General features: G+C 34.7%; 2 protein-coding genes across 4 annotated transcripts; both read left to right on the top strand.

Annotated features, from left to right (window-relative positions):
- The first annotated feature begins 6,241 nt into the window (after window positions 1–6,241).
- On the top strand, window positions 6,242–9,096 carry LOC148918516 (wall-associated receptor kinase 2-like). The gene is made up of 3 exons (XM_089049267.1): window positions 6,242–7,244; window positions 7,449–7,607; window positions 7,841–9,096. The coding sequence occupies exons 1-3, from the start codon at window positions 6,290–6,292 to the stop codon at window positions 8,881–8,883; spliced, it is 2,157 nt and encodes a 718-aa protein (XP_088905393.1). The 5' UTR covers window positions 6,242–6,289; the 3' UTR covers window positions 8,884–9,096.
- Window positions 9,097–13,583: 4,487 nt separating this feature from the next.
- LOC148918515 (cyclic nucleotide-gated ion channel 1-like) lies at window positions 13,584–21,097 on the top strand. Of its 3 annotated transcripts, XM_089049026.1 has the most exons (8): window positions 13,588–13,753; window positions 14,291–14,783; window positions 14,884–15,081; window positions 15,286–15,572; window positions 16,188–16,299; window positions 16,732–16,980; window positions 19,222–19,673; window positions 20,740–21,097. In XM_089049026.1, the coding sequence occupies exons 1-7, from the start codon at window positions 13,704–13,706 to the stop codon at window positions 19,639–19,641; spliced, it is 1,809 nt and encodes a 602-aa protein (XP_088905152.1). In that variant the 5' UTR covers window positions 13,588–13,703; the 3' UTR covers window positions 19,642–19,673; window positions 20,740–21,097. The 3 variants fall into 3 exon arrangements, with proteins under 3 accessions (XP_088905153.1, XP_088905152.1, XP_088905151.1); XM_089049025.1 differs by lacking the exon at window positions 20,740–21,097 and having other exon boundaries at window positions 13,589–13,753; window positions 19,222–19,911; XM_089049027.1 differs by lacking the exons at window positions 16,732–16,980; window positions 20,740–21,097 and having other exon boundaries at window positions 13,584–13,753; window positions 19,222–19,911.
- Window positions 21,098–25,961: the final 4,864 nt, after the last annotated feature.

Genomic DNA, 25,961 nt, shown 5'->3' with positions numbered 1-25,961 from the left:
CATCATCAACGACAATGCATACATTCTTTCTAGTGGGTTAAGTATTATTATTCACACTTTTTAGGAGTGAGCAACTTTGGCCTGTGATCGTGACTTGAGTCTTCATCACCATTACTGTAACATCCCACATCAACCAACGGAGAAAGGGTGATGTGCCTTATATGTACATGTCCGTCTCCATCTAGCAACGAGGTCTTTTGGGAGCTCACTGGCTTCAGAGTCATAGTAACTCCGAAGTTAAGCGAGTTGGGGCTAGAGCAATTCCGGAATTGGTGACTCATTGGGAAGTTGCTCGTGAGTAAACCTTGAGGGCAGATAGGGGGGCCTAAAGCGGACAATATCGTGCTACGGCGGAGCCGATCTCAGGATGTGACAATTTAGTATCAAAGCTACTCTACTGTGTGGTGCGAGTGTTCTGACGAGGACGTTGGGCCCTTAAAGGGGGTGGATTGTAACATCCCACATCAACCAACGGAGAATGGGTGATGTGCCTTATATGTACATGTCCGCCTCCATCTAGCAACGAAGTCTTTTGGGAGCTCACTGGCTTCAGAGTCATGAGAACTCCATAGTTAAGCAAGTTAGGGCTAGAGCAATCTCAGGATGAGTGACCCACTGGGAAGTTGCTCGTGAGTTTTCAGAAACAAAACCGTGAGGGCGAAAGGGGGCCCAGCGGACAATATCATGCTACGGCGGAGCCGATCCACTGGATGTGACAATTACTATTCTGAAAAAGCTGTATCTATCAAGGAAGTCTTGGTCAAGCGAAGCCATTTTATCTTGTGGTCCAATCACCATAATATTTTCCATTTTAACAACCACTGCCAAATATTTCAACAGACTCACATATTTGGGAAATGTTACATTTTGTGGTTCTATGTGATCATATCAAAAGACATGTACAAAATTAATTGATTGATCAATTATACTTCATAGCCAGTGGATCAACTAGGCTTCGGGACATATACTTGATTTTGCACTGTCTCGAGGTCTTAAAATATTACGCATCCGTTTGATAACCATTTCAGTTTCTATTTTTCATTTTTTTTAAATTGAAAATTGAAAACTTTGTTTTACAACTAATTTCAGTTTAACATAAAATGAAAACTGAAAATAAAAGTGTTTTTGGTAACTGAGTTTAGTTTTATTTGGAACTCGAAAATGGAATTGTTTGGAGTCAATTTGTGAATTTGAGATTATAAAATGAAAGTGCATGTTACGAAGAGTTTGTAGTATTTTTCGGTGATTTTTTTGGAAGTGGGACGATGTTTTGTTGAATTTTGGATATGAAGGTCTCAAGGCCTTGGACTGGGTTTGTGGGCGAAGCCAAGAATTGAGAGGTCGGGTCTAAGTCAGGAGGTAGTAAATACTAATTTTTTAATAGAAAACAACATAAAACGTGATTATTGCTCTTTTTTTTTTTAGTAATATAAAATTAAAATAATTATCAAATAGAGCATATTAGAGCATCTTCGAAAGAATATAAAACGCGAAAAAGGCATATGAAGTATACAAAAAAAGTAGAGAACATAACGTTTTTAATGCATGATCTGTGGCCTATTTGCCTCATGATCATAACTATAATTAATCTGAAAAATCTGTGAAAGAATTAAATTGGACCATAAATCGAAGTCCAACAATTTAGAGGTAGACTGCATGCAACAACATTATTGTGAAGGACAAATTTGAATACAAGGACAGGAGGAGCTTCATATTATTCCAACCAACCAATTCAGTGCTTCATGGAGGAATATTATATACCCTACACATTAGGATTAGGAGATTTCGTTTTTTTCCCTTTTAGTACTCAAAGTTGCACATAAAAAGTCCTCTCCAAACATGCATGCACATGAGACGGGCCACGTAGGATCTGGTGGATGACGACACCAAAGTGACTTGACGCGATGACATCGGACTACATGTCGTTCGATAGCAATATGTTCAGAACAACCACGTGGATGCTAATCTATGCGTAGACTGCATATCATGCATGCATTCTTTATACAGTGGGGTCAATTACTGTGACTCGAGAGTCTTCATCACTAACATGAATAAGCTATCTATTAAGAAAGTCTTAGTGAAGCCAGGCCCCTTCGTCACCAATTTTAACAACCAAATATTTTCACGTAGTCTCATATTATCGTAAAAAGATTTCAAGTTTTTATTTTTTATTAAATAAATAAAAAAGATGGATGAGTGTTAACAGACAAAAAATAATCATTATAGGATAGTAAAGGCATTTCCTATCTATATAATAGGCCAGGCTGTGCCTCAGTTTCCTCAGGAAAACGATTAACACATAACATACAGTGCATGCGTATACACATATGGCCTTTCAATATGGGATGCTTATGCAACTTTCAATGTTGCTTGTACTTTTACTAGCGGCTACAAATGCTGTAGCAGCAGCAACAACAAGAACAAGCGCAAGAGAAGGAGGAGCAGACGATGGAAAAGCCGGCGGGTTGATGGCCAAGCCTAACTGCATAGCCAAATGTGGTAATATCGAAATTCCATACCCATTTGGCATTGGTCAAGGTTGTTACTTCGGACCACGATTCGAAATCAATTGGAGGAAAAGAAAGTGAGAACATTAAGGAGGTCACTCCAAAAAAGCTTTGGCCCGTGATTGTGACTCTATTTATTTGCCGTATTACAAAAGCTGGTCACTCCAAAAAACTGGACAACGCAATTGGAGGAAAAGAAAGTGAGAACATTAAGGAGGAAAAATCATGTTCACACTAAGCTTTAGTAGTGAGCAGCTTAGTGCTTCATGATCATGACTAATCTGAAAAAGTTGTGCATGAATTGGACCATGCATGCATGTATCGACGTCCAAATTATTGGAATTTTGGTGGGACTAAATTATATTGGATGTAGGTCATGGACTTCCAACGAGTTAGAGACAACCCAGACGTAAACTGCGCAATTTATTATATTATTGCAACAGACAAATTTGTACCGCTGGAGGAGGACAATCATGTTGAATTGTGCAATGCCAATGTCATGATCACTGAGAAAGTATGAAGCTGTACAAAACATGTAGAGCATTAAATAAAGTCGACCCCAATTCAGACAAGATGCTTACTAGTCTTAAGAGCATCCAGATGCTTTCAATTTTTTCCATCTTGATTTTCATCATGGACGACAATGCCGGCATTCTTTCTAGTGGGTTAATTATTATTCACACTTTTTAGTAGTGAGCAGCCTTGCCTTTGGCCCATGATTGTGACTCGAATCTTCATCACTTATCTTATCTGAAGTCTTTGTAAAGCTACGCCACTTTATCTTGTAGGTTCAATCACTATATGTAATATTTCGACTTCTTATATCTATGTTCAAAATGATTAATTGCTATTGGGTTTAGTCCACACGTTTTTTGTCTTAGATGTAGGTCCTTTGATATTTATTACTTTTTTGTTGTGTTGATTTTACTATTTGAGGTGAATAAAAAAAACACATTGAAAATCTAAATTTAATGCATTATTTCTTTTTAATTGAATTTCAGAATTTAAATTTTGAATTCTTTCCTTGAAAATATTTACCTAATATATGGAAAAAAAATACAATTTAATCAATCAAAAATAAATATCCACATATTATACCAATCGATCAAACAAGCACCCACATGAAATTATATACCTGACATATAAGTAAACAGTGTTATTATTAGCAACGAAAAAGACTTAGTGATAAATCATGTTACCTATAAGTTAGGAACATAAATTAGAAGACTACCTATAAGTCAGATACAAAAATAGACAAATAAAATTGTATGTTACCTATATATATTTTTTTTAAGTACATAAAATACTATTACACATTGTCGAAAATATGAAAAAACACATATATACCTATGCAATGGGCAATATAGGCTATAGGACAATATACCTACACCATAGGATAATATATATATATATAAGAGTATATAATGTACATCTACCATAGGATGAACAAAAATAAAAAAATTTATTTTATTGTATCTCCAAATTAATAAATTGTCCTAAAATTATGGGATTTATTAACCTATGTATAACCTTATATTAAAATCATAATAAAATCTCGTAATTATGGTCCTATAAATAAATTTATACATGACTTATACTTCAAGGACATAATAAGAGCAACTATATAATTTACAAATAATAATAATAATAATAGATCTACATACAAAAATACTTTAAAAAAGAATGTAATCCTATTTTATAGAAAAGTTAAAGGACTTATATCAATAGCAACAAAAGCTAGGAAGCCAATTTATGTTCTAAATTTTGGATTTATTCCAAATTTTCTATTAATTCACGTCATGTAGAACCCGAAATAATTTCATATCAATCATGATTTTTTTTTTTTTTTTTGCCAATTAACTCAAATAGTTATGGAAAATTATATTAGAACATCTCGGTTTTTCGTGACACATTATTTGGTGAATATGCTTTATGAAAAAAGTTGATGCCTCTATTACTATTGTTTTGATAAAAATAAAGGTACACTACTTACCCCATACATGTTTCCACAAATGATGCCTCTAGTCAAGCTTCTCATTTATTCAAATTATGTGATGCACGAGGTCATCAGGTATTGCAAGTTGTTTTGTAAACATATACGTGCAACTTAGGTGCGATGCACCATCCATAATTTGCTTATTAATTCCTTTTACTTATATACTGTGAATGGTTCAGTCCATGAATAGAAGTAAAAACAATCATTTCGTGAAATAATTTGATGTCTCTAGTCTTATTGTTATGCTAATTAATTACCCTAAAAAAGATCTCTGATTTTGGTCATTTTGACTATGCATTCCATAAATAATAAATAAAGACGACCTCAATTCAAACTTGACTCGTGAAAAGCCTGCCTTGGAGGAAGTAACAGCAGGAAATTGGAGCGGAAAATATTACATTAACGGAACTACCAGTCTAAACAGCAGCCAAATGCAGCTTTCAAATTCCATCTTCATCATCAACGACAATGCATGCATTCTTTCTAGTGGGTTAAGTATTATTATTCACACTTTTTAGTAGTGAGCAGCTTTGGCCCGTGATTGTGACTCGAGTCTTCATCACTATTACTAATATGAAAAAGCTGTATCTATCAAGGAAGTCTTGGTAAAGCGAAGCCACTTTATCTTGTGGTCCAATCACCATAATATTTTCACTATCTTAACAACCACCACCAAATATTTTCACACTCACATATTTGGGAAATGTTACATTTTGTGGTTCTGTGATCATATCAAAAGACATGTACAAAATGAATTGATTGATCAATTATACTTAATAGCCAGTGCATCAACTAGGCTTTGGGACATTACTTGATTTTGCACTGTCTCAAGGTCTTAAATTATTACGCATACGTAAAATAACATTTCAGTTTCTATTTTTCATTTTTTAAAAATTGAAAATTGAAAACTTTTGTTTTATAACTAATTTCAGTTTAAAATAAAAATGAAAACTGAAAATAAAAGTTTTTTGGTAACTGAGTTCAGTTTTATGTGGACCTCGAAAATGGAATTGTTTGGGGTCAAATTGTGAATTTGAGATCATAGAATGAAAATACATGTTACAAAGAGTTCGTAGTATTTTCGGTGATATTTTTGGAAGTAGGACGATATTTTGGTGAATTTTGGATATGAAGGTCTCAAGGCCTTGGACTGGGTTTGTGGGCGAAGCCAAGAATTGAGAGGTCGAGTCCAAGTTAGGAGGTAGTAAATACTGATTTTTTAATAGAAAACAACATAAAACGTGACTAAAATGTGATTATTGCTTCTTTTTTTTCTTTTTTTTTTTAAAATTTAAAATTAAAATATTATCAAATAAAGTATATTAGAGCATCTTCAAAGGAATATATTACGCGAAAAAGGCATGAATTATTAAAAAATCATCGTAATTAATATGCACGTGAGACGGGGCCACGTAGGATCCAGTGGATGTTGACACCACTTGTCGTTTGATGTTTAGAACAGCCACGTGGACGCTCATCTAGCTGTAGACTACATGTCAATTCATTCTTTTAGTCAAGCCGCGCCACTTGGTCATCAATTTTAATAACCAACCAAGCCAACCAAATGTTTTCACATACTTTCATATTGTCGAAAAAGGGTTTGAAGTTGGAATCTTTTCTCACTCGTTAATTAAATAAATAAAAAAAACGGATGGGTGTTAACAGACAAAAAATAATAATTATAGGTTAGTAAAGGTATTTCCTATCTATATAATAGGCCAGGCTTTGCCTCAGTTTCCTTAGGAAAACAATTAACACATAACATACAGTGCATGCGTATACACATATGGCCTTTCAATATGGGATGCTTATGCAACTTTCAATGTTGCTAGTACTTTTACTAGCGGCTACAAATGCTGTAGCAGCAGCAACAACAAAAATAAGCGCAAGAGAAGGAGGAGCAGACGATGGAAAAGCCGGCGGCTTGATGGCCAAGCCTAACTGCACAGCCAAATGTGGTAATATCGACATTCCATACCCATTTGGGATTGGTCACGGTTGTTACTTCGGACCACGATTCGAAATCACCTGCAATCAATCCAATGATGAGCCCACAGAACCCCGATTGATGAAATTCCGTATGCTTGTCAGCAACATATCCCTTGAAGAAGGTGAGCTGCAAACAATGCAGTTAGTAAACCGAGTTTGTTTTGACAGCCAAGGCAACCAAACCGGCACCGAAGACCAAAGTAACGGCGGGCTCCGTGTGATTCCTCCTTACACCATCTCTGGTGCCAAAAACATGTTGGTTGCGGTTGGTTGTGACACGTACGTGCGCTTTGTTGGTAGCCGGGATGATCAAAACTACACAACCGGCTGCCTCTCCCAATGTCAATATAATATTAGTAGCAACGTCATTGATAAGAGCGACTCTTGCTCTGGCATGGGGTGTTGCGAAACGAAGATCCCCCCTTTAATGCACAACATGTCTCTGACGGTGTTTAGCTTTAGACAACATGAGCCTGTATGGAACTTTAACCCCTGCGGCTACGCCTTCGTTGTGCAAAGGACCAACTTCACATTCAGCAATACAAGTTTTCAACGACTCCGCAATACAACCCGGCTTCCCCTGGTTCTTAATTGGCAAATTGGGGACGAGTCGTGTGAGAAGGCAACGAAAAACAAAGAAACTTTTGCATGCAAGGGAAACAGTGACTGCCATAACACGACTTCTTCAGGTTACATTTGCCGGTGTAAGGACGGCTACAAAGGGAACCCATACCTCGAAGATAGTTGCCAAGGTATAATATGTTTTTATTTTAATTTCTTAATTACCTAGTAGAATTGAAAATTGTTTAACCATACAATTATTATATATCATGGACAAACACGCACACACACATATATATATATGCTTATTTGTTTGTGTGTATGATAATTATTATTGCAGCTATGATATTCTTCTTGATGGATCTATGATATTTGAGTTTTACTATTTCTTTCAGATATTGATGAGTGTGCTTTGAATAAGACCATCTGTGAGAATGGGAAGTGCATAAATAAAGATGGAAATTACACTTGTGAATGTGATAGTGGCTACCATAACCTGAACAGTACTACGTGCATCAAAGTTCCCAATGCAAAACGCTTGAAAATTTCGCTCGGTATGTATTTATTTTACATATAGTCAATCAATGAAACGTATATTCAACACACAAGCAGTTAATATTATTCATGATTCTCAAACAAAATAGTAGGTAGACAAAAAGAAAAAAGAAAAAAAAAACATGAGTTAATAAAAAAGAAAGAAATGAAATAGCTAGCTGATACTTGCCTAAATGATAATTAAATTACCAAAATCAGCTTTGACTATATATATATATATATATTATTGCAGGTGTGTCATTGAGCTTCTCTGTTTTAGTGGTTGCAATTCTTTGGATATATAGGGAACAGAGGAAAAGCCATTTAAAGAAGCTCGAACAAAAATACTTTGACGCTAATGGTGGCGCACTTTTAGAGAAAAAAATGGCTCGTTCGGGGAAAACAGCCACATACTTTACTGAAAAGCAAGTTAAGGACACCACGAACAATTATGATGAAGGAAAAAAAATTGGTGAGGGAAGATATGGAATTGTTTACAAAGGAATACTAGATAATCAAGTGGTTGCCATAAAAAAGTCAACAGTTAGTGCCCCAATTGACCCAAACCAAAATACCGACCCAGTTGACCAAAAACAAATTACCCCCCATAACCGATTTGTTAACGAGATGACTGCTCTTTATCAAATCAACCATACATATGTTGTGAGACTCCTAGGTTGTTGTTTACAGACCCCAACACCAATATTGGTTTATGAGTTCATGCACAAGGGCACTCTTTATGAGAATATTCACGGAAAAAATGGCGAAAAACCATCACCACCCCTTACATTTTCACAGCGGTTGAAGATAGCAGCCGAGACGGCAGAAGCCCTAACATACTTGCACCACTCCGCTGTCCAGCGTTTCATACACCGTGATGTGAAAACCGCTAATATACTATTAGATAAGAATTTAACGGCAAAACTGTCCGGCTTTGGAGCTTCAACACTGGTTCTTGGAGATGAGAATGAAACATCAACTTTAGCCTATGAAAAGGAAAGAAGAGACGACGTCTATAGCTTTGGACTTGTGCTAGTGGAGCTGTTAACAGGCCTAAAGGCAGAGGAAAAACAGGTAAAACTCTTTGTTCGCTCAGTTAAAGGGAGTACGTTGCGTCAAACTCTTGATGAAGAAATATTGGAGAAATGTTCTGATGAAGTCATCAAAAAAGCTGCTGAGCTGACAATAAAATGCTTGAACTCAAAAGGGGAGGAAAGGCCTTCTATGAAAGATGTACTCGGAGAGCTCGGAGAGCTCCAAAAATTACTTGGAACCATGCCACAACATCCAACTTAGTTGGTTCTAGTAGTGCAGAGAGTGCGGAAGCAGCATGCATATAACGACTCTTCGAGATGGGCGATAATTAGTTGACTTGTTCTTCCTGGTAATTAATGTTCCGTGTAAAATAGAATAGACTGTAGAATGGAGTTGGGTGGTGTGCTATTGTAAATTTGTTGTGTGCTTTCGGAAATAAAATAATAAATAAAGATTAAGATGGCTTCTGAATGAGAGGAATGCTAACAATCTTCTTTTTTGGATATTTTTCCTTTTTCTCATGACATATGTCATTGTTTTTTTTTTTGGTTGAGAAAAAGCAATGCCAATTATTGATGAAAATATCAAAGTACAAAGCCACAAAAGAGCCAAAACGGGTACGACAGTGACCAAACACAACAACAAGTTGATTTGATTTGGAGAGAATTACGACTATACCAACAAATACTCAACCCTTGATTTAGCATCTCGAAGGACTCTTACTCAGACTAACAATACATCTCCACCGCGTAACGGCAAATCTGTATTGCAGTAGAAAACTAGAATACAAAACACAATAAACTCTTAAAGAGTTCCTAAGAATTAAAATAAAAAATGCAGCAAACTTCTAAATAGTAATAGACTTAAAACAAGAAACAAGAACATCATTCCACATCCTCTACGGCAATCGAAGAAATCCATAACGCCATACTGGCTAATCCTTAGTGCGGCACCAACTAAACCCTAACCCACACAAGCCTGTAACCTTCATTATTGTAACTCCAAACATTGAACTGGAGCCAAAACCCTGGATATGTGGGCCAAAAGTGGCAACTAAATCATGGCAACAATGGTGTTTCACGGTGTCTGTTTCCACATCACATACTAACCAACATAACAACCATTACTACCTCTACCGATGTCAATGCCTCCACTTCTGCCGGGATAGATAGCACCGCCGACAACTCTTATTACAACCAAGCAAAAAACACCCAAACCAAAAAAACCTGCATCCAAAAACAACAAAAACAAAACCAAGATCCATGGAAAAGGAAAATGAAGGAAAGAGGATAATGAAATTGGTATTTAGGTGAAGGGACTAAATTAAAACCACAATGGATAAATCTAAGACAACAATGATTAAATGTTCCTAGTAACAATATGACTACTAGTCATAGACCTATGAACAAGCAAGAGATATGCATATCCAAATCCCTAATCAAATAGATCTGACAATAACAATAATCTACTGAACCTAGCAGAAATATGACTAGTCAATAAACTAGTCATAAATCTATAAAAAAAAACAATCAATTCACAGATACAAAGTAAATCAATTAGCCAAAACTAGTATGAAGCTAAGCAATAGTATGACTAGACTTTATTAATAGGCCTATGAATATGTAATGAATGCAAAACAACAACTAGTCAACAACTAGATTCACAACAAACCAATTATCAACACCTGCAATTCTAGAATTAGAGAAAGGGGGAGGAGAAAGCTTGATTTATATGCCCAATAGACTTTATTAATTTATTTTTATAGCTAGTTGCATCCTGATGTCTTATATGATGATTGATGATGGGTGCTTTCCCTTGCTAGTGATAAATCAGTTGGGAATCTCTCTTTTTAGTTCAAGATGACTGCATTTTTTTTTTGTAAAATATTTCAAATGTAGCTTACTCATTGAAAATTCATGATTCCGTTTCATTTGGTTTGCAGAAAGGATTTGATGGGAAATAATTTTCCATATCTTTCCCAAGGGATGGGAAATGGAAGATTCTTTTCCTATAATTGGTAATGCTGGAAAAGTAAAGAGGAAATACCACTTTATTTCCTTTCACAAGTTTGGTTTGTATAAAAATGTAAAACAAAGTTTGTTTAATTTTTCAATTATACCCATATGAAATCAAATAAAAAAAGAATGCACTTAATGCTATAATGTAATTATAAATTATTAATAGGGACAAAATGGTCATGAAAAATATGCATTTGATGTTGGCTCATTTTCCCAAACTTTTCCATGAGAAGGGAAAACAAAACCCAAGCGGGGAGGAATGCTTCACTTTCCCCCTACTTTCCCATGTGTCAGGTAACCATTTCTCATGCATGAACTTATCAAATATAAGAAATCAATTGATTTACCATCCCCAACCATTATTTCGTAATTACCAAACGGAGAGCGCAGGTCAGCTAACCATGGATGGAGATGCATGCATTCATGTCCATGTTCCATGTCACGAAGCCATTCATGGACGTTCAACGAATAATAGAGGTGACCTTGAGGTATTGCAAGCCAATCATATGACACGTAACGTGAATCATGATGATGAGCAGAGCACCCTCGTGAATTTGCCTGTTTATTTCCTCAAGCAACCTGTCTATTTCTTTTATTTTATTACATTATCTTCTTGTTCTTATTCCTTTCTTTTTTCTTGCGTTGAGAGAGATATTCACACTTTTTTCAGTGGCATGCAGCTTTGGCCCGGGATTGTGACTCGAGTCTTCATCACTAATAAAAACAAGATCGTTCATGATCATGATGATGCTTTGTTTGATAGACAGATTAATTTGGCACTGTTTTAGATAAGCATGAGTGAATTCTATCTCCAAGCATTGGTCCAGTCAAGATCAATGGTCAACAAAGATACGAGCTCGTCTGTCGCAACTATTTTGTTGTGTTTTCTCCATTTATGGAGGAAAACGTTTTAAAGTACACATGTGCAGGCAAACTTAGGGCCATGCATCATAAGAAAATTATGGGGAAATGAGAAAAAAAAAACAATTAGGGGGCTTAGAAGATACAAGATAGTGGTGAGAGAAAGGGGGAGATGATGATGATGATGATATATATATATATATATATATATATATATGAAATGAGCTAGCTATGGACCCCAAAAAATAAAAAATAAAAAAATTACTAAAATAGGTTTTAGTTTTTAGTTTCATTTACTATATCCATTAATTTAGAGGTATTTTTATTGAAACCGCTTATGAGAAGTACTTCTTGCATAAACATTTCCGCACATATCCGAATATTTTTTTTAGGGCATAATGGGATATGAAGTAATCTAAAAGGGGAGTTTGACCTTATTGTTTTCTTATTTAAGTGGTCTTTTTACTAAGATGAAGCATGAATGATGACTTAGAATAGTAGATAGTTCAAATTATTGAAGTACGATTCTAATCACTCGTTCGGGTCTATTCCTCTATATTTTGGAGGAGGCATTATTATTGTAAAGCACTAATCTGTACCGATGGAGGAGGAGAACCATGTGTTTCCTTTATCTCCAACTCAATCATATGACTGGGGAATCATGATTCATGATGATGAGCAGCACTCTTGTGAATTTGCCTGTTTTACACCTCTATCCACCCAGCATAAAAAGACACATTACTTTGTCCCATCTTTCTTCCTTTCCTCAACCTGTACCTTCTGATGCCTTTTTTTCATTGAAATAATGAATTTTTCTACTAGTGAAGTCACCATCCTCATAGAATTAGCCTCGACTTGGCATGCTAGCACTTCCTTTAGTAAAGATATACATCAACATCGGCATACTACTTTGTGTCACTAAACCCCACGTTTTTTTCTTTTTGGTGACAAAGATTCGATGGAGATATGACTGGCATATGACGCACCAGGTCATGTGTTGTCGCGATTCGCAAGTTTCTTCATTTATGTGGGAAACCTTTTGTAGGTACATTATACATTATACATATAGGGCAATGCACCATGGTTTATTAAGCAAGGTGGTTTCCTTTAACTTTCAGGAATTATATGAGATTTCAAGGATATTGAAAGCCTTGAAATTATAAAATAACTTGTTTGATACACTCACATGGATCAAAATTGTCATTTTTCCCTTCTGGTTATAAATAATCCAGTTTTATTTCTGAAAATAAGGAAGAAAAAAGTAGAAGAAATAGGGCTAAAGTTTGAGTTCCTTGTAAATTGGAAAGAATCAAGTGAACGAAGAGGTCTTGGTCAGTAATCAGTCCAAAAAGAAGGGGTGGTAAAAGAGGTCTTGGTCAGTCCAAGAGCAAAGTCTATATTTATATATATATATTTTTTTTTTTTCTTTTGAATTTTCAGCCATTTTATTCCATGAATTATGATCCCTGTAGAAATTAACCCCTGAATAAAAAATCAGCCATTTTACTGTTAATTTTTTCGATTTTCATTCATTTTTCTGTCTAAAAAGTCAGATTACTATTTGATTTTTTTAATTATTATAAAAAACTTAAATAGTTAGAAAATATAAAAATGAAAAGAAAAAAAAAAAACTCTTTCTCCCCATCCCTTCCTCACTTCCCATCTCTAATTATGCATAGTTCAGGTTCCTCCTTCTTCTTCCTCCTTCCTCTTTGGTATTATTGGTTACAAATTAAAAAGCTTGTTCCTTTTGAATGGACCTTGAAGTTGTTGATACAGAAAAGAACCCACCTCTGCTGTACATTGGGGAAAAATGGATGAAATTTACAAATTACAAATTTACTCTTATTATTAAGGGAAATGGATGAAATTTCGAAAAACTTAACTGCAAGGGCTAAATTGGTCAATTTAATTAATTCAAGTGTTAAATTAACTGACTTTTTAATCCAGGAATTAAGTTGAATTGGATCCTAGTTTGGGGGATGTACATCAATTTACTCTTTTGTTTTTTGTCAGAAAGCAAAGTCTTGGTCAGTGAACGACAGAAGTCATTGCCATTGTTTATAAATTTCACCAACTTGCCAAGTAAGCCCACAGCTGTTTTTGAATAGCAAAAGAACTCTTTCTCAGGACCCTTTCAGAAAATTGAGGGATCTATAATAGTTTAAACTATCCTATCGACCGTATAAGAAGGATTAAGTTATGTCTTCACAGCGCCGTGAAGACGATGATCATCAGACCAATATGGCAAGGTTGGTTTTTGCAAAATGTAGCCGCTTAATAAGATAAGATGATTATTTCTCTTTATCTTCTTTTTTTCTTCCTTACTTGTGCCTGTATGATATCACTTTTTTTCTTCACAAGGCCACAATAGAAAAGCAATTAGCAAATAATTAAATTATATGCCTTAAAGTTAAGTGTTAAGTAGTTAGTTAGTTAATACAGTGCTAATAGCTGGTTTGGCACCACTAGAAAAGGGAGTAAATTTTGTATGGGTTGGTGTACAATCTAACATACATAGGACATGTGGAATATTTCCAATGCATCCAACCACATGTCATAAAAAAACAGTACAGCAAGTTGAAGAATATTTTCACATGTATTGGATGGTAACATACAAAAATTTCAAAAATTTCCCCTGAAGAAGTCAATCTGGGATACATCAGGTAAACTTAAGTCCTAGACTTACATCAATTTTTTGATTTTTGGTTAGATATACTGTAATTTCTATATTTGTTAAGTCCTAGCTTTATATCTCAATTTTCTGATTGCATTTTTCTTTTAATCAGCGACACACAAGGTAAACCTTACAATTTGGAAAATGTTGAGGGGCAAGCACGACGTTCCGCGGTATCCAACAAAAATGGGGAACTTTCAACAAAGAAGAAATGGGAAAGCAAACTTCTTTCAGCTTCGTGCTGGAACAAGATGATTGTAATTTCATGTGTTATTGCAATTTCCCTAGATCCCTTGTTCTTATACATTCCATTCATCGATGAGGATAACAAATGCCTTGGAATGGACAAAAAGTTGAGGAATGTGGCTCTGATTTCGCGATCTCTCACGGATATCACTTTCTTGGTGGATATTGGATATCAAATCATTCCAGGTATTAATAAAGCCTACGAGGTTATCAACCAAGGGAAGGAGCAATGGGAATTGGATTGGCAATCAACGTTAATAAGAAGAGAGGAGATCATTCCATTTGCTGTGATATTAGCTCGGGAGTTGAACTGGTGTTCTTTGGTGACTGACCTTCTCTCTGTTTTTCCCATGCCACAAGTAATAAAGAGAAATTCAATTTTTTGGTGTAAATTATGAGCTAGGAAGCTTTATTTTATTATATGGACTTCTAACCCATTACTATTATTATTTTGCCCAGCTTCTAGTAGGGTACCTTTTTTTCGAAATGAGAAGGTCGGGATATTTAGAACGGAGAAAAGTTGTCAATTTTTTTCTTCTGAGCCAGTATTTGCCAAGAATTTATCGAATTGTCTTATCATCTAAGGAACTTACAAGAACTGCCGGAATACGGGTTAAAGCTCTATTCAATTTGTTTTTATACATTCTTGCTAGTCATGTAAGTTTCACTTCCATATCATTTTATTTTAGTACGTACCTATTTTTGTTCATCGATAAATGCTTGAGGAATCTTAGTTTCATTTACAATAACTCCATGATTGGAAAGTGACTACTGATGACGTAGAGTGAATGTAGCAATTTCTCTCTCAATTAATAATCATATTGATCGTTAGATCTATGAATTAATTATGTTGTTTTTCAGGTTATTGGAGCTTTTTGGTACTTCTTTTCCGTTCAACGAGAGACTTCATGTTGGCATCGGACTTGTGGAAAACAAACGAAATGCATGAGTACCTTTTATTGTGATGATGATCACAAAACCACTACAACAATGATCAAATTGTTAAACACATCATGCGGTATTCCGGACGATAATCCGCAGTTTGATTATGGAATATTTCTTGATTCCATTAAAATTGGTAACACGGGGCATATACAATTTCCAACCAAGTTATGCTACTCTTTCTGGTGGGGTTTGAGAAATTTAAGGTTTGCATGTGCAAATTTATTTTAAAATTTCACTGTTTTATTTATTTATTTATTTTACGAAAGAGTTTCACCATTTTATTTGATATCCCATATTAATCGCATTAGTATTTTTTTTTATACTACAAGATAAAAAAACTAGCAAAAGAAGTCTTCAATAAAATATGAATATCCTATATTTTTCTCTTTTAAAATTAATAGATATCATATTCCAAAGTACTTTTCTTTGTTAGTCTTATTTTTATGCCACTTGATACGGCATGTTGTGCACATTGCGGTTGTACACAACATGTATATGATATATATGCTGTGATATTTTTATTCCAAAGTAAATAAAGTAACGGTTTTAATTTATTACGGTTGTAAATTTTCTTAATTACTCCTATTGTATATGATATATATATATTAAATATGACTACTTTCTTCTTTTATGTGGTAACTGAACTTACAAGGAGGATACTTCTAGGAACCCTAAATTCTTCTGATCAACCAAAAGATTAACAGAAACAGTAGAAGAAAGAAAGAAAGAGAACCAAACAAGTGTTGCTTTATTACTACTTTCTTCGGCCATTCATTAGTATCTCACATTTTGCTTGGTCCTTTACTTATTTTTTGCAGCAACTTTGGCACGAGTCTCACAACAAGTAGTTATGTGTGGGAAAACTTGTTTGCAATTCTAATTTCTGTCACTGGCTTGCTATTATTTATATATCTCATTGGAAATGTTCAGGTTAGCAATAAATCTCTCTCTTAGATATCTATTTAGTTTGCTTTCAATTATTTCCCTTCAACTTCAGGTCCAACCTCTATCTTATGTCAATATATATCCCCTTTTATTGATGGATCCCATAAATAATTTTTTTTGAGATAACCAAAACTATCTATTTTTCAAGCCTTCATCCATAGATCATCATTCCAAAAAATAAAAAAATAAAAAAATCGACATTGAAGACCATTAAGGCATCAAGTTTTGACTAACAAAATAGACGAACACAATGCTTCAAGAAAACACTAAAATGATAACCATTAATGAGTGGTCAAATGGTTTTGGATTCAAGTGATTTTTTGTATAAATGATCTTTGAATGAGTACTTAAAAGTTAGATGTTCAGATCATTGAAATACACTTCTAATTTACTATTTGTGGTGAAATGTACCTTCAGACATTTATTCAGATGAGAACCACAAAATCGGAAGAAATAAGACAGAAGATTGATTTAAAAAAGGACGTGATAGAAACGTGGATGAATAAAAATGATATTCCTGATGGTATGAAGAAGGAAATCATGAAAAACATAAATAAAAAATGGGAAGAGGATAAAGATGGTGTTCTGGAGAATATATTCAATGTTCTTCCCGATTATACGAAAAAATCTCTGAAGTATGAACTCTGCCTGAAAATTCTATCACAGGTATGTTTCTCTCTCTCTCTCTCTCTCTCTCTCTCTGAAAATAATTTGTATCTATACTATTTATTTAAAAAGAAAAATTTACCTAAGAAGTACATGAGTTGCCTTGGCCTTCGATCACTTATATCAGGACTGGATTGAGTCCAAGCTAGTTTTTATAAGTCCAGGACATTAGTCCAATTTACAAGGAATTAATTTGTATCATTGAAGTTATATAGGCTTATTAGGAGTTATGGTCCTTGAATTTTGTATCAACTTGAGCCTTAGTCTCTCAACACTCAAAATGACTTTCACAGTCCCTCAATTCCACTTTCGTTTGTAACAAAAGTCCTGAAGTAACTTCAGTTACTTTTTTCAATCAAAATGAGGTGTAAATTGGTCTTTTTGAGTGTTCAGGGAAAAAAAAAAGGGTTAATGACAGATGCCTCCACCACCTCTCCCTCGCAGCCCCCACCCTCCCTACAGCACAGCCCAGCCCAGCCCAGCCCAGCTCACTCTCTCTCTCAACCACCCAATCCACCTGATATAGGTTCTCCACCCACTAGCTCTTTCCTCCTTATGTCTCCCCCTCTCTCTTCCCCTTCTATTCGACAGAACCCCACACCACCGTACCCTGTCCAACCTCTTTGCCATCACTACCCCACCTGACGACCAAAAAAAAACCCAATTAATTACTCTAAACCAGAATCCGAATCCCACCCCAAAATTCCAGCAAAACTCCTCCCTCACACCATGCCCACTTTAAAAACGCATGAAAAAACCCCATGACTACATTACAAACAAACATACACAACCAACCCTAAATCACACAGCTACAATGTAGTTTCAACAATCACATATAAGAACAAGAAACTAGAAACCAAAAACATTGATGACCCAGATAACTATTTTTCAATCGAATTAAGCCCATATAAATGTTTTGAGTTTTTCTATTTAAACCCCACACTTTTCTTTGTTCATCCCAATACTTAAATCATTAAACTTTTAAATTTTATTATTGTGTAAAAAAACAAAAAAAGGTCATCCAACTTAATACTTATTCCTAGTACATCTATACAAACACTCCACACGCCCCACCGCTCTTCATATTAAGTTAAAGAAAAATCACACTCCTCCACACCATATTGCCAAATTACTCTTCTCTTTCAATTCAAGAAACCTATTATACTCTCATCTTCTCTTGATAAACCCTAATCTCAGCTTTCAATATCTTGATCTAATAGAGCCACAATATGGTTCACATGCACAAAGAAAAAGAAATTTGAGTAAAGGACGATGAGCAGGATAAGCAACCTAAACAAAGAATAAATAAATATGTCAATGAAGTGGTGTCCATTAGCAGAATTTAATAACCTTTTAAAACATTTATGCTGCTAGAATTTTTTTTATGTCTCTGCAGTGTTCATTACCATTAAGACAATTACAGCCATGTGAAGAGATGCCATAACAACAAACTTGATTATTAAAATAAAATTTAAAAAAAAAAAAAAAAAAAGCATTCCATACTAAAATTGCGAAGTTTCCTGCTGGGAAAAGCAAAGTAATCTAACCTGAAATTGAGTATAAGATATAAGAGTAAATTCCCTTCTCTGTAGAAATTACAAAATTCTTTAATTAAGTTTTTTTTGTTTTGTTTTTTTTGTTTTTTTTGTTTTTTTGTTTTTATGCTTGGTGTGCATTTAGGGTTAGTTTGGGAAGATAGTGGGGTTTTCTTAAAAATTGGGAAAATTTGAATTAGAAATTAGGATAAACTTAGAATATAAAGTGAATAAAGAGAAGTGTGGGATTAAATAGAAAAACTCAATATTTTTCAATAGCAAAAACCTTCACATCCGTTGGTATATTGTGGGTGTTGGGCTGGGGGAGGGGAGGGAGAGAGAGAGAGAGAGAGAGAGAGTGGGGGTAAGGGAATAATGGTACTTGGTGGTGGGGCATTGGGTTTACTTTTGGTTTTTTTAATTGTTTAATTTTTAAATTTAAATTAATTTAGAAAACAAAAAAATTACTACACTTAAAGAATCAATTTGCCCCTCATTTTGACGGAAAAAGTTAACGGAAGTTACTCTATAATTTTTGTTACAAACGAAAGTGGAGTTAAAGGACTGTGAAAGCTATTTTGAGAATTAAGGTATTAAAGCTCAAGTTGATACAAAATTCAGGAATATAGCACTTAAAAAGCCAAGTTATATATATAGATGAATGAATCTTGCTTTGTGTTTAAATATCGATAAATTTTAAATGCAGGAACCACTTCTTCAACTTATGGATGACAAAGTGCGGAAAATGATGTGCGACTATCTGAAGCCAGTGACTTACAAAGCAGAGGACATCATATTTCAAATGGATCACCCAATTAATCGCATGCTTCTAATTATAGAAGGCACTGTATCAACCTACAAACATACACGTGGTGAAGAAACAACAAAAGATTCTGGTGCTGCCCCAATCCCATCTCCATCAATGATCACCAGGCACCTTGGGAAAGGTGATGTTTATGGACAAGAGCTTCTGACGTGGTCGTCCAACCAATCTGGGAGTCACAGCCGTCCTATCTGCTCCGAAAATGTGCAATGTCGAACAAACGTAGAAGGATTTGTTCTTTTGGCGGAGGATTTGGTAGAAGTCTCCAAATGCAAACGGTGGAAGTTAAACGATGACCCTTGATTTCCCTTCCACCTTCTACTGCGGCTGGTCATGTATGTATGTATGGATGGTAATTTAGTGCACCAAATATATTGCAACATTCCAAGTAACTTGGATATCCAGCTTTTTTTTACGTGTGTTTTTGAGTGCTTGTATCGTACTTATGTCTAGAATTATCTCGTTTTTTAGTGCTTTGTATCATATATTTGTGGTTTTTTTTTTTTGGGTGTCTAAATGTCATTATAGATGACCAAGAATTTTTAGTAATCATATGGTTTTTGGGTTAATTAATTTCAGATAGTTTTTGAAAATCTTCTACCAAGAGATTCCATTTCATGATTATGCTGCAGGCCTACAACAATATTTTAGTTGTTTTTTTTTTACTCTACATTCCATAAAGAAGAAAAACATCAACTTCAAATTAAATCTTGTATGTCGTAAACAGCATGAAGTATATTGCAACTTGCAAGGTTTCCATATACTGTTAAACAATATGAGGTCGATTGTGTTTTTTTTCTTGTGATTGTGTTTGCGCTCTCCTTGCAACTTAAATGCTCTCCTTCCTTCCTCTTCAAGGGGGGTAGGAGGAGTGAAAATGATATGGTTTCTCTTTCTCATGAAGATATTGTCTATTTCTTGACCCCGACGATTCCTTCTTTTCCGGGGAACGGGGGAGTGAAGAGAAGCCGTGTCTGCATGAACTAGCTAAAATTGATATGGAAGAATTTGTTGTTGCCATTTTCGGCTGCTATTCTTGATGTCATTGTCGTTGCTTTGCTCCCGCCGTTGACCTTGCCTTTTCTCTTGCCTTCCTTTGCCATTGTCTTTGTTGCGTCCTAACCTATTTTTAGGGTAGGGTTTGCCTTGTTTTTGCTGTGTTCATAGTGTTTCTGTGTTCTTTACCTTGCCTCTATCGTGTACACATGATTTCTCTGTTCTTGTGAGAACTATTTAAAATATATATATAATTATTATTTTAAAGAAATATTTATACTACATATTATAGCTTTTCCTTATTTAATATTTATTATGAAGACCTAAATGTTATAAAATCTTAAGCCCAATATCATATTATTCCTTTAAGTGAAAGATAACACCATTCTTGTTTTCCACGTGTAGAGACTTGGAATTGGTTTCAATCAAATCATCATTGGCAGGCCACCTTGCATGTTAGCAACAATTGGTATTGTGATATCATTGGCCAAAGAGGGATGAGTCACATTTACTTTTCTATCTTATGTTTTGATGGTTTAAAATATTATATATATAAATATTATTTGGTTGAATCCGTAGCCCCTCCTATACGTATCATCCTTTCTTACTTCAATTATTCATGCCAATTCTTTAGAATAGATTTCTACCATGTGTTTGCCTTCCAATATTTCATACTTATCATAGTGAGTGGGTTATGTAATGTGTTCTAAAAATTCTTGTTTTGTGATAAATGTGAAAATCATGGATTTATTTTATTTACAAATCTCTGTATATTTTCAAGTCAAGCATGTCTAATTTGTGCAATATTTTACACAATATTTATTATTTAGAGTTTTTGTGAAGTAGGTACTATTCATGAAACATGAAAACTTTAATGACGGGGTATCTGAAGGATAAATCACTATAACAAATAAGCTCTTTTGCGAGGAAACTTTTCTTCGCTACAAGTTAGCATTTCCTCATTGTACGTAGTATTACATGTCGTTTGCTGTTTAGAACAGCCACGTGGACGCTCATCTAGCCGTAGACTACATTTCAATGCATTCTTTCTATAGTGGGTTAATTATTGTGACTCGACTGTTCATCACGATTATGAAAAAGCTGTCTATTAAGAAAGTCTTTTGGTCAAGCCACGCCACTTGGTCACCAATTTTAACAACCAACCAGGCCAACCAAATATTTTCGCGTACTTTCATATTTGGTCAAGCTACTACTTGCCCCATACATGTTTCCACAAATGAATGATGCCTCTAGTCAAGCTTCTCATTTATTCAAATTATGGGCTGCCCTGAAGGTCATTTATTTTTGTCTAGTAAGACGCTACGTCTCCATTCATCTTCTAAAACGAGAATGTAAGAGTTGTACCTAGATAAATCTGACTTCAATCCATGGATAGAAACTAAAAACAATAATTTGGTGAATGAACTTGCATGAGAAGTTGACGCCTTGTGCTAAATCACATTCCAGGAAGCAATAGCGTTGGACTTGGGGTCTAAAAAATTACATTAATTAATACACAAATAAGTACTAAATATATGCATGCATTGATCAAGGCAGGCAAGGCCTGCTAGTAGTTTCTTTACTCACAACTTCAACACAACAACGCTGGTTGTAAAAGGAATTAATGCATGGCCTTACAAGGAAAGGGCGCAGTCAAACAGTCAGGTTTGACAGCATAGGTGGCCGCTTTACAGAGTCAGATGTCTGTGATTCTGCAATCCTTCGCACGGTCCAGCATTCCAGTCACGCATTTTGATGCGTCGACCTCCGAGCCCGTCCACCAAGAGCATCCCCACCAGACCACGGCCTCTGTAGACCCCCAGACCTCCGAGCCGCATGTGCCAGATGACAATGTAGATTTTGGAACATTATTTGATTAGTTTTGTATTTTCATAATTATTTTTAAAAAATTTCTCTTGTAGTATACATTTATTTTATTTTATATAATAAATGTATTCTTTTCGTTTTTTTTTTTGCAATTTCATTTTATTAGCAAAATAAAAAAAACGTAATATTAAATTTATATAATCTATATTAATTTTGCACGATGAAACGTTTCTCGTCTTGCAAAGTCACATTTTACAAAATAAAAAAAACGTAAAAAACATTTTAAATACATATAATTTATTCTTGCGCGACGAAGTCTTTCGTCGTGCGAAAAGGATATGCGCGACAACGACTATTTCGTCACGCAATATCGTTCGTCGAGCAAACGTTGGCGACACAAATTGAGCGACGAAGAACTCTTCGTAGCACAAATTTCTGCGACACGAATCGCGTGACGAATATTATCCGCCGCGCAGTGTTGTTGCGATGAACCTTCTTTTGTCGCGCAAAGGTTTGTGTGGCGAACCAGTTGTGTCATCCTTTAACCTTTGTGCAACGAAGGTTAATCGTCGCACGCTTTGCACGATTTAATGCAAAAAATTGGTCGCGCAAAGTCTTTCTTTACGCTGTTTGCACGACGAATTTTCTGTCGCGCAGAAATTTGTGCGACTAAAAGTAACTCTGCGCGACGACATTCTCTTCATCGCGCAAATCATAAAATGTAGTAGTGATTGTATTTAATTGCATAATTTTTTTTCCATGTTAGTTTATTATATTCTAGCGAATGAAAGAGAAATGTGCCTCATTTTCATTTCTAGCCTAGGGCCACCCAAAAGTTAGGGTCGGCCCTGCTTCTTGATTGATTCTAGAGTTTCATGTTATAGGCTAAAGTTTTAACCATTTATTTGTCACGCTGTGTCACCAACTTTCATTTGCTTCCATGTTTTTTCACTTCATGCAAAGCAAGCAGAGCAAAACATTAATGAAAATTATTGGAAAATTCCAATAGGAGACCAGAATATAGCGTAGGTTGACAAGTAAACAAGAATATATAAGACCCTTTCTTCACCAATAGAGTTAGATTTTAATCACCCTTTCTTCAATAATCAACCCAGTTAATCATTCTCTCTCACCACAGCAAGGCCTTGTAGATTCCAACCCACTGGCCAAAGCATTAATATATCATTCTCTCTCACATTGTTAATCAGATTTCTTTCTTTTCCTTTTCTACTCAGTTTTCTCAGCAACCAAACATAGAAAAAGAAAACCCCTCAAAGCATTAATATATCAATAATACACAGAGCGAATAGAAAAACGGAACATTTCTCCTTAACGCCACGTAAAGTCTCTGTCTTTTTTGTGTGTGTACAGAGTCAGTCTGCTGGATCGTTGATGCTTCCCTGTTGTTTCGTCAGAAGATTTCTTCCTTCGTAAGAAAATTGAAAAAGAACCCCAAAAAATTATATAAATAAAGAAACAATTGGGCCTAAAAGCTATTCGGGTCGAGTTATTGACCCGCCGGTGGCCCAATCTCATGGGAAGAATTAGTAAGGCCAGGTCTGAGTGAGTGATGTTGCAAGATGATGTCCATGATGATGGGTTTGGTGTTGACCAAAAACAGATGATGGGTTTTGTGTAAATTTTCTACTTTTTGGTAATTATTTAATTTAGATGACCAATAAATTATTATTATTTAAGTTCGCTCTGTTTTCCTGTCCTCAAGTGTCTAAGCACCGAAAAAAAAACGTCTAAGCACCATCCTGAATTTGCCTGTTTTACCTTTTACCTACCCATCACCATCCTGAAAGAGTTGTGCATGAATTATATTGGATAGCTCATGGACTTCCAACAAGTTAGAGACGACCTAGACGTATTATATTATTGCAAGGGACAAATTTGTCCCACTGGAGGAGGACCGTCATGCGAATTGTGGAATCCCAATGTCATGATCACTCAGAAAATATTGAAGCTGTACAAAACACGTAGGGCATGAAATAAAGACGACCGCAATTCAGACAAGTTGCTTTTAAATTTATTCAATCGTCATCATCGACGACAGTGCCTGCATTATTTCCTCACTTTTTAGTAGTGAGCAGCTTTGGCCCTTGATTGCGACTCGAGTCTTCATCCCTTATCTGAAGTCTTGGTCAAGCCACGCCACTTTATCATTTAGGTCCAATCACCATACTATTGTCATCAATTTTAGCAACAACCAAATATTTTCACATACTCACATATTTGGAAATATTACATTTTGTCTTTCAGTGATCAAATATTACATTTTACATTTTACATTTTTCATAAATTAAAAATAGGTATGCAATAATTTATAATATACCTATAAATGTGTATAGGTACAATATTTGGAGAGGACAAATAGGTTCGTTTAAAAAGATGCGTACATTGTTTTACTCGGTACATTATAAGGGGAAAAAAATAGTTACATTATTTGGAGAGAGAAAATAGGTTTATTTATAATAAAAATATTGTTTTTCATAAAACAAATAATAGGTATTTTATTCAGAGAAAAAAGGGTACATTATTTAGAGAAAAAAATAGGAACATTATTTAGAGAAAAAAAAAAATAGGTACATTATTTAGAGAAAAAATAGGTTCATTTAAAAAAAATGTTTTTCATAAACAAAAAATAAATAGATTATCAAAATATTTTTTACAAATTTATAAATAAACCCAATCCTAGACATGTATTTATAAAAAAATCCAAGCACTATTTAAACATAGAAACACACCTAAAATCAACCCCAAAGTCAACTTTTTGGGTGTGTTTATAAATGGGTTTTGAGTGTGTGTAATGATGGGTTTTGGGTGTGTTTATATATTTAAATAGTGCTTGGTTTTTTTATAATTTCAACCCCCATTTTGGGTGTTTTAGTGAAACTCCCAATATTTTTCAACATAATTAGAATGTACACTATTATTCATTAAAACTATAATAAAATAGATTACTAGTAGTATAATTTATAGAAGGAAAACAACAACAAAAATTTATTAAATAAACTAAAATGTTACTAACACGTTAATGTTGAATTTAATATTTAATTTCAAATAAGTTTCAAAATTAATTCCTACATTCATTATAATCATTTGAAGATGTTTCCAAATTCAATGTATGTCATTAGTTACTTATTATCATTGTCTAAGCTTATTTTAGCATGATATATTACACAATTACTCATATATAATCTATTTGAAGGGAAAAACTCAAAACTAGCCACTTATTATTTTCTAATTGGTTTTAGAAATTTTATATGCGGAGAGATTATAGAATACTACCACGTAGTACATCTTATACATGTGTTAATGGATATTTATAAATACTAATTCCTCTAAGTAATTATATAATACACATGAGACGGGGCACGTAGGATCCAGTGGATGATGACACCAAAGTGGCTTAACGCGATGACGTAGTATTACATGTCGTTTGCTGTTTAGAACAGCCACGTGGACACTCATCTAGCCGTAGACTACATGTCAGTGCATTCTTTCTATAGTGGGTTAATTATTGTGACTCGACTCTTCATCACGAATATGAAAAAGCTATCTATTAAGAAAGTCTTTTAGTCAAGCCACGCCAGTTGGTCGCCAATTTTAACAAACAACCAAGCCAACCAAATATTTTCACATACTTTTATATTATCGAAAAAGGGTTTCAAGGTGGAATCTTTTCTCACTCGTTAATTAAAATAAATAAAACGGACGGATGAGTAAAGGCATTTCCTATCTATATAATAGGCCTCAGTTTCCTCAGGAAACAATTTACACATAACATACAGTGC

This window comes from Prunus mume, linkage group LG3 (assembly GCF_029339155.1).
Source record: "Prunus mume cultivar Tortuosa linkage group LG3, ASM2933915v1, whole genome shotgun sequence".
Taxonomy (NCBI): Eukaryota; Viridiplantae; Streptophyta; class Magnoliopsida; order Rosales; family Rosaceae; genus Prunus; species Prunus mume.
The sequence above is the reverse complement of the archived record's forward strand: the minus strand, read 5'-3'. Positions and strand labels throughout refer to the sequence as shown.